At 66.5% G+C, this 9,191-nt stretch overlaps 1 protein-coding gene across 2 annotated transcripts; it reads right to left on the bottom strand.

The window, feature by feature from the left end:
• Positions 1-111: 111 nt before the first annotated feature.
• MISP (mitotic spindle positioning) lies at positions 112-8,281 on the bottom strand. 2 transcript variants are annotated; one of them, XM_080565774.1, is made up of 5 exons: positions 7,908-8,281; positions 2,342-4,502; positions 1,189-1,400; positions 920-958; positions 112-694 (listed from the first exon to the last, which is right to left on the bottom strand). In XM_080565774.1, exons 2-5 carry the CDS (start codon positions 4,371-4,373, stop codon positions 608-610), a joined length of 2,370 nt encoding a protein of 789 aa, XP_080421900.1. In that variant the 5' UTR covers positions 4,374-4,502; positions 7,908-8,281; the 3' UTR covers positions 112-607. The 2 variants fall into 2 exon arrangements, with proteins under 2 accessions (XP_080421900.1, XP_080421899.1); XM_080565773.1 differs by lacking the exon at positions 7,908-8,281 and adding an exon at positions 6,506-6,879.
• Positions 8,282-9,191: the final 910 nt, after the last annotated feature.

Genomic DNA, 9,191 nt, shown 5'->3' with positions numbered 1-9,191 from the left:
TGCTGGCAGCGGGAGGCACGGCCCCGGCCTCCTGAAACGCCTGCGCTCGTTTTAACCCCCGGCTGCAGAACCAGCGGAGCGTTTGGGCAAACACCACAGCAGGAGGAATGAGAGTAATGACTCTTTAATAAATTAGCAAAATAAACAGCATTAATACATGTTAGATATCACTGCGCTTCAGCAGATTGCCTGACTTAATCAGAAACCTCGATTTCCCAGCTCGGTGTTGATCCAGCGGCACGCACCAGCCCGAGCTCCCTCCCAGCTGGGGCTGCAGCACCTGAAAACCTAAAACCACTCAGAAATAAAACTTTTTTTTGGTAAGAGACACAGCTTGCAATGAGAAAGAAGTTAAATTACCGTATGATTTCTCTTCATCTAGCTGTCTCCTCGCAGAAGAAATTAAAAGAAAGTGATCTGATTCTTACCCCCTTACATAAGAAATATTATTTCACCTCAGAGGGAAGGGGGGGAAACAAACGAGCACGTTTAATTTATCGGAAGGATCATCTGTTCTATTAAAAACGGATGCAATTTGCGATGCACGAGTCTCTGCTCGTCGCGGCCACCCGGAGCGGTGCTCGCGGCGCTTTGGGCCCCGCGCTGCTCAGTCCTCGTCCCGCACGTAGAGCCCGGCCTCCCAGCGCTGCGCCATGGCGCTCTTGTGCCGCCCCACCCGCGTGCTCTCCACCACCTGGGGGGACCAGAAAGCACGATTTATCATAAAAACATTTTTATGTATAAAAAACCCAATCCTTTCCGCACAACTTGCCCTCCCCCTAACTGGGGCCCCCGCCCTTGGCGTCCGGCCCCGTGCGGCGCCTGCCCCCCCCCGGCCGCTCGGGGCGGGAGCAGCGGCCGCGGGCAGGGACCCCCGAGCCCCCCGAGCCCCGTCCCCCAGGGGCAGGAGGGGCCTTACCTCCGTGTTGATTTTGTCCACGGGCTCGATGCCTGCGTACTGGGAAAAGGAAGGAAAAAAGGATCAGAGCGGCAGCCCCAGGGAGATGCCGGGGGAGACGGGCGCAGGCCGTGCGAGCATGGCAGGGGGGCCGCGGGGGTCCCCTGGGCCAGGACCCCCAGCCGACGGCGGGGCCACCGTCCCACCCAGCCTCCGGGACCAAAGCCCAGCAGGGCAGGGAGCCCACGCTGCCGCCCCCGGGGCAGCTCCAACAGCCCCCGTGTGCTCACCTTGCCATCTTCCTTCGTCCTCCTCCTCCTCTCCTCGAAGGGGCTGGAGCGAGCCAAGTCGGGGCTGAGGCCGTCGGTGCTGTCCGGGGCGGGAGCCGCCACTCGCAGCGGGGTGAAGGACGACACCAGGCCCAGGACCCCCGCCTGGCGCGAGGCGGGGATGGGCACCGGGGACCCGGACACCGAGTAGCTGCCGCTGGCACCTGAGGCGGCTTGGGGGGAGAGAGAGGGGCCGGGCTGCGAGGGCTGCAAGGAGCACGGTCCCGGGGCTGGAGGCACCCACAGCGGGGCCGGGCTGCAGCCGCAGGGCCGAACCTCTGCGGGTCCTTGGTCACCGCTGGGAGCCCACCCCTGGGTGCCAGCCCGAGGTTTTCAGCACCAAGGAAGGGGAAATGCGTGCGCCGGGCACTTCTGGGCCCTTTCGGCATTTTTCTGGGATAATGTGACAAAAAGTCATCAAAACCGGAGCAGCTCTGGGACCGAAAGCAGAGCTGCCCCCGCTGAGCCCATCCGCACCCGCGCCCCACGGGCAGCCGGGGCTGTGCCCAGCCGGCTCCGGGGACATCGAGCGCTGTTGCTTGCTGGCCACAGGGCCGGCGTCTAAGGAGAGATGTCTCTTGCAAGACAGCTTGCTACCGACACACCTGGGCCCTTAGCGGTGTCTCTGCAAGCCCCCACGGGGAGGAACTCGGGCCCCGTGCCCTGCAGCCTTTCCTCCTTCCCGGACCCGGCCCTGCCACGGGCACCTCGCACTTACAGCGGGGCCGGGGACGTGGTCAGGCTGCAGGGTCGGTGCCCGGTGCAGCTCCTGGGAGTCTGGGCTCAGGGACTCGGTATGGAATCTCGGGGCAAGGGCTGCGAACGGGACATCTGCAGCTGGCCCACAGCTGGGGGAGGAAGGGCTGGGGTCTGTCCCTCGTTTGTGTCCCCCTGCTGCAGGGCGCAGCGCGAGGCCACCTCCGGCTGCGAGGGGCACTTCGCACAGGCTGCGGACACAGGACCTTGCTCCCTCGTCGCTTCTCATCCCTCCGTATGGGCACCCCAGGGCTCCCTGCCCGCCCTCTGAGGGCTCCTGCTGAGACTCAGAGCCACAAGGGGCAGGGGCAGGATGCGGCTGCCTGCCCTGCTCCTGCCATGCCTTTCCTCCCCTTACCTGAGCTGTGGCGCGAGCGGGAGCCCTCCTTGGAGAAGCCGTCGTTGCTGACCAGGGAGGAGCCATCGATCAGCTGCCGCCGCCTGCGCTGCTCCTGCAGCTCCTCTTCCCGCTGCAGGTCGCTCCGAATCTCCTCCTCGATCAGCATCGATGTCTGGGGCTTCCACGTCCTCAGCGTGTACTGCTCGTCCCGGCCGTCCTCCCCGTCCGGCCCCTTCTCCCGCCTCAGCGGGCTTTGCGTCCCCATGTCGTCCACGAAGGAGAACCTGGGCTTCCAGACGGGGAAGGAGAAGTACTCCTTGCGCAGGACGCCCGTTCCTGCCGGGCTCTGGGTGGAGCCGGGAAGCCTTCCTCCCTGGGATTCCTCACGTGCCCATCTGCTGGCGCTGGCGGAAGCGTGCTCGTGCGCCAGGGGCTCCCCCCGGCCCCTCTCGGCAGCGGGCAGCACGAGGCGGGGCTGGGCCGCCTGGGAGCGCGTCAGGATCACCGTGTGGGTGGAAACGGCTCTCCCAGCCCGCGCGTCCTCCGCGGGGCCAGCGCTGTGGCTCGAGGACTGCTCCTCGTGGATCCAGCTCCTCCGCTCCTCTGCCCTTCTCGCGGGGGCCGGCTTGGGCGGGGGGGGTTCCTCCTGCTCAAACACCTTCTTGCGCTCGTCCAGCTCCTGCTGCGTCCCCCGGTCATACAGCCCCAGCAGCCGCCCTTGCCTCTTCAGATCCTCTTCACGCTTGGTTTCCTGCTCTATTTCCCGCTGGACATAGAAGGAAGCGCGGCTTTTGTCCTTCCCTTTCCTGCCCGGAACAGGAGACGCGTGCATGGAGAGCAGAGGCTTGGTCTGGATTTCCACCAGCTCGCTGCTGGAGGTCAGCCGCTGGATGCCCCTCTCTTTCCAGAGGTTCTCCTCCCTCTCCAGTGCCCTGCGGATTTCCCGCTCGATGGGCGTCTCGTTGCTGGCCTTCAGCTCCTTGTCTGGGCTGCTGCTGCTGTTCCTCACATCCACGAGGCCATTGAAGGCCTCGCCGGACACGCTTCCATTGCTGACGTAGCCTGCACTGCCCTCGGCATACATTTCACCCAAGCCAGAGTCCAGGTCATCTCTGGACGATGCTTTAGTCAGGCTGGATGTTTTTCCCAGGGGATATAACCTTCCAGCTTCATCCCTTCCCTGAGCGTAAACCTCCGTCTTCACGGGCGTCCTGTAGGAGACGTTGTACACCTGGTAAGTGGTCGTGTCTGTCCTGCCCCGGCTGGGCACGCCGGCGTCGCCGTAACCTCTCTCGGCCTTTGTGGCGGTCTCAGGACTTTGCCACTCTTGCCTAGAGATTCTCGTCATCGCCTCTGGCTTCGGAGACATGCCCTGCTGCCCCGGGCTGAACAGGGAGCCCGGGTTGGTCTTCTCCAGCATCAGGAACTGCTGCCGGGCGGCGGCGAAGTTGATCTGCTCCCTGTCTATGCTTTCAGGGTCGACAGGCGTTGCTGCCCTCCCCGAGGATGGCTTGTCATAGTAAATGGCGAAGCTGGAGGTGCTGGTGCCCTTGTGCTTGCCTTCCCCCTGGCCGCCCGCGCCCACGTTTATGGAGCTCAGCTCATCCATGGAGCTCCACCTCTCGGCCATGGTGGAGCTCTTCCTCACCACCTGCCCCCGGATCACCTCCCTCCTCTCGTCCTCCAGCTCCTTTGCTTTCTCGGGTGAGATGTTTGGTGGAAGGATCCTGTACTGTTCCTGCTCGTCGTCCTCGTAAAGCCTCGATGGCTTCCTCTCACCCCTGTAAGCCCTCAGGTCGTACAGGCTTCCCGACCGAACCACCTCCAGCCTGGACTCCCTGTCTGGGGAAGGGGTCCAGACATCCTTTCCACCATCCAGGAAATACGAGGGCGACTTCAGCCTCGTTCTCCACTCGTAGCCATTTTCTACCTTCTGGCTGCCGTATTGAAAGGAGCCAAAGACGTCATCGTCGCCATCCGCGGGCGCGTGGTCGTGTCTGTGCGCGGTCTGCGGGAGCTGGAAGACCAGGTGCCTGGTGACCCTGTCCATCTCCTGGGAAGAGTCAGCATCCAATTCTCCTCCTTCCTGGGGCTGGGGGCACTGCTCGGCCTCGCGGTCACCCTCGGGCTCCGGGCTCACCTGAAGAGGTCTTGAGCAGAGAGCAGGATCTTGCTGGCCCTGCAGGCAGGAGGGGAGAAAAGCCATCAGGAGAAGCTCAAGGAGCAGAAGTCGGAGTGGCACAGCTCCCTCTCCAACCCAGCACTCTCATCCTCGCCTGCAGCGGCACCTCCGCGGTGCCCGGGCGATACCCGAGCCCATGGGGGAGACACCAATAACGCAAGATAAAGACGTCTTAAAAGGGATTTGCTCCATTTACCCAGAAATGGCAGTTCTTGGACAGAAGCGGTCAGCTCTCAAAGGGAACTGCCCAAAAGCCAACATCCACATCCCGTCCCCAGTCCCTCGCCTCGCCGGACCCACAGCCTCGTGTGACAGAGGCCAAACCTCCCCGCACCGCCAGCATCGCCTGCGCTGCGGGAGATGGGCAGCGGTGCCCCGTGCTGCGAGACCGCGGGGTTGGGCGATTCCCCGCCTGCCCTCAGCCCCCATCCCCACCCCTGGGCAGCTTCTGCCTGCTCTGTCCTCGCCCTGGCTGTGGGTTTCGGCACACATCCGCCATGGGTGGCACCGGGTACGTGGGCCCACAGCTGGGACAGGCACTGACGACACCGTGCCTACCTCTGCCTGGAATTTCTCCTTGCGTGTTTATGGGAAGGAAGCTCCAAGTCACTGGGACTATTGAAACAGCAAGGATCATAAAAATGGTTTCATGGCTCATAAAAAACGTGGGACTTTAACCCATCTATCACGCACAGCGGGAGGAAACGCCTGCCCTGACCTTGGTGTGGGTCCTCCCGCTGCTAACTGGGCCATAGCTGGGTGACAAAGCGGGTGCCCGGGCAGGGAGGGGCAGCTCAGGCGGGTCCCTGCCCCCAGCAGGGAACACGGGTCCCAGTGGGACACCACAGCCCCCAGGGGGGCGGGCGAGCAGCGCTGTCACCACGACCCCGCCACCACTTCCCCAAGCAGGCCGGGGAGCTGCGGCCGTGCCTCCTCTGCGGCGATGCTGCTGCGGGCAGCATCCACAGCCCTTCCTCAGCTCCTCAGCTGGGGCAATTTCAGCCTTTCCTGGGGGGCAGCACCTGGGGCTGGGCAGCGCTGACACCATTAGGGGCAGCTGGGGTGTCCCAGGGCTCAGGGCGATGCCCCGCACGGTTTAACCCCGCTGTCTTTGGCAGTAACAGGCCTGGGCTCTGCTGGGAAATGCCCTCGCCAGCTGCTCCGTGCCCAGCTGAATTCCCACAGCCTCTTTATTTTCCTTCCCATAATCCATTATTGCCCGTTTACAGTCAGTGGGGACCCAGGTAATGAAAACTTGCCCACAGGTAATCGTGTTTGGAGGGGGCAAAAGTCCTTGCTGGGAGTGCTGGGGAGCTCGGGTAGCTGGCAGCAGGAGGGGGGCAAGGAGAGGAGCGGGGCTGGCAGAGGCTCCCGGCAGCACCGCACCGGGGGCCAGCACCCCCAGCAGGCCCAGCCCCACGCAGAGCGGTGCCGACAGAGCCTGACCCGGCTCAGCCCTGGGGGTGCAGGACCGGGGGGAGCTGGGCCGGGCAGCACTGCAGCGCCCGCCGGCCGCCCTCGCCATCAAACACGCGCCGGGTGCTTTCTGGGGTCTCCCCGCCCTGGGGATCCCGCAGTGGGCACGGCACATCGCTGCCATCCCAAGTGGCTCCGGCTGCGCCCAGCACTGGCACCCACTGGCGAGGGGCACAGGCGGCAGCGCCCCAGCTCCCAGCCATGTCCCAGGGCTGCGGCACCCGGCGGCTCCTGCACGAACCTGGGGCACAAATGAGGCATCGCCTGCCCGGCCCCCTGCCTGCTCTGTGCCACACACCCCGTGCACACAGGTCCCTGTGCCCCCAGTCCTGCCAGCACGCCTGCGACACCCAGGAGCCAGCCAGCGAGCTGCAGGCAGCCCCTCGCCCGCACCACCTATAGATAGGGCTGGGGTGCGCACGTACCCCCAGCACCCACCCCACTGCGTGGGGACCAGTGTCCCCGCTGCTGGGAGGGGATGGCTGCCCTGAGCCCTCGCTCCTGCCCCACCACACTGCACTTACTGTCCTGGAGCCATCGGCGCGGGGGTCCCCATGCCCCAGGGTGGCACCCGCCTGAGCTGCGTCCTCGGGGAGTGGCTTGGCCGGGCGGCGGTGGGGTGTGGGTGCTGCCGGGGCGGCCCAGGGCTGCGTGGCCCTGATAAGCTCAGCCTGAGCCCCGTGGAGGAATTCCAAGAATTCAGCTGGGCTCATCGCTGGCCTGGGTTCAATGACCCGTTCCCAGCCCCCCCACGCCACCCATCGCCCTGCTGCCAATGGCTCCCACGCCTGCACGGCCTCCGTGCCCTTGGCCCATGGCCCGCGGTGCACACCAACGAGCAATGCACCGGCACAGCAGCGTGCCGGGGCACCAACGCGCCCGTGTGCCAAGGCAGCGAGGTGCTGTGCGTTGCAGCACCGTGTTGGCGTGCTAATGCACCAGTGCCCCCTCCTCTGGGCACCCTCTGCCTCTCCACAGACACAACTGTGGTGCTGAAGAGCCCCGAAACCCCAAAGAGCCGGGGGGTGTCAGCCGCTCTTCTCCTGCCCTGGCTCTGTGGCCGGGTTCTCTCCACGGAGGAGCACAAACAGGGGGAGAGCTTGCGCTGCTTCCCTGCGAGCAGGCAGCTCCCAGCAGGGAGGTGGCGTGGGGGCACGGCCCGTTGGCCACCAGCATCCCCGCTGCGCCGGCAGCTGCGTGGGTGCAGGGCCGGGTGCCGCAGCCTGGCCCCGGGGTGCTGCCGGGAGCCGTGCGGAGGAGCCCGCAGGCTGAGCAAACAGCAGGGAGTCGCCGCTCCGGCAGCTCGCACTCTCCTGTTTACACCGCGGGGCCTCTCCCGGCCCAGCTTTCCCCGTGCCAGCTGCCTGATAACCCCCTGTTTGCGCAGGCAGGGCTGGGGCCTCGCTGCCGTGGCAGCCCTGGTGCTCCCGGCCCCACTGCCCCCTCGGCCCTCATCCTGCCCGGGGACCGAAGCAGCTCCGTCAGCAGGGAGCAGCCCCTGTGCCGGATACGGAAACCTCGAGCCACTGTATCCGACGGGCGAGGACAGGCCCCGTGGTGGCTGCAACGCTCCTGGTGCCCTGGGCCACGGATGCCGGAGCCCGGCAGAGCGGCAGCGCCGCCAGCAGCCAGCACCGAGGGCACCCTGCCCTGCCTGGCACCAGGCGTCATGGCCGGCCTGGGTGGTGCCCCCCGTGCCACCGTGCTCTGCCCTTCGCTGCGCCTGCCCCTGGGGCAGGATGTCCCCATCCTCGTTCTCTGGCCACATCCTCGTCCTGCGGCCCCCGCCGCAGCCCCGCGCCCCACTGGACCCCGCTCCCCTCGCACGGCCCATCCCGGCCTCGGCTGCCGGCCCCGGGCCCGAGCAGGGCACGGGTGTAAATCCCGACTCGCCCCAGCTGTGGGGCACTGGGAAACCCAACTCACCCCTGCCCGGCCTGTGGGCGCCCCGTCCCGCTCTGCGGCTCCAGTGGGAGAGCAGCCGGCACCTGCTGGGCGCAGGGATGGTGGCTTTGGTGCGGCCACCGGCGGCTGTGCGTTTCCGGGAGGGAGCGCGGCGCCTGTTTTACCCTGGGGCTGAGACAAAGTCCACGCCAGCGGCCGCGGAGCACGGGCGAGCACCACACCCTGCAGCGGGCGCGGATGTGTGCACAGCCCGGGGCTGGCACCGGGCAGCTCTGCGAGCGGGCAGAGCTGGGGCCCCGTTGCCCAGAATGAACCCTGGGATCCCAGCACCAGCGCTGCCCTCCCTGAGCCCAGCTCTGTGGGACCCCCACCAGGCCCAGCTCTGTGGGACCCCCACCTCTGCTGGAGGTGGGCAGAGACCCTCGGCTGCACAGCGGTGGCCCCCAGGGGTCCGTGACCCCAGCACTGTCCCCTTGGGACAAGCAGGAACCCAGGCTGCCACATCTTCACCTGCGCGTGCCTGCCAGCACCGCAGCAGCATCCCTTTCCTCCCAGCATCCCGGTGCCCACCCTCCCCGTCCCCTGCTGCCACCTCGGGGACGCGGCGGTGCCGGGATGACAAGCAGGCTGCCCAACCTTACCTGCGCCCTGGGCTCCAGGGTGGCGCAGAGGACCTGCCACGGCGGGGTGTACTTGAACATCTCCCTCCTTTGTTGTCACCGTCGCTCTGGGGACAGACACCTCCGTGGCACAGCAGGGGCCGGAGACGCAGGGGGCGAAGGCAGCGTGCCCGCACCCAGCTGGCCGTCACCCTGACCGTGCGCCGCCAGCACCCCGCTGGCAGGAGGGGAGGAAGCAAGGGGATTTATCCTGCAGGGAGACCTGGTGGCGCTGGAGCCCGGCCAGCCAGCACCTCTGCCTCCGCCCCACACGGGCTCAGCCCCGGTGCTCCAGGGGAAATGGGGCACTCGGTGCCGGCGTGGGGAGGAGCTGGGGACCCCTGGGCACCGGCACAGCCCCGCTGCCAGCACAGCACAGGAACGCTGCCAAGCCAAGGAGGGCTGCTGCCAGCAGTGGCAACACGAATGCCCCTGCCCGTGACCCTTGCACTCGTGAAACGGGCGGAGGGGAGAGGCTGACGGGAAGCCTCTGGGGCAGGGGCAAGAGGAGATGGAGCCGAGGCAGCGTGGCTGGGGAGCAGCTCGGGGTGCCTGGCGAGACGCGGCCAGACCCTGCTCCAGACCCCGCTGGTGCACCAGGCCTCTACCCCATGGTGCTCGGTGGGGATGGACCCAACCTCCAGCC

This window comes from Anser brachyrhynchus (assembly GCF_964034855.1).
Source record: "Anser brachyrhynchus genome assembly, chromosome: 23".
NCBI classification, from domain to species: Eukaryota; Metazoa; Chordata; class Aves; order Anseriformes; family Anatidae; genus Anser; species Anser brachyrhynchus.
Note: the sequence above shows the minus strand (reverse complement) of the source record. Positions and strands in the feature narration are given on the sequence as shown.

Coding starts and splice junctions, on each gene's coding strand:
- MISP (XM_080565773.1), bottom strand. CDS start 6,694: ATGAGCCCAGCTGAATTCTTGGAATTCCTCCACGGGGCTCAGGCTGAG. Junction 4,503..6,505: donor GCGCCGATGGCTCCAGGACA/GTAAGTGCAGTG, acceptor TCCTGCCTGCAG/GGCCAGCAAGATCCTGCTCT. Junction 959..1,188: donor GGACGAAGGAAGATGGCAAG/GTGAGCACACGG, acceptor TCCTTTTCCCAG/TACGCAGGCATCGAGCCCGT.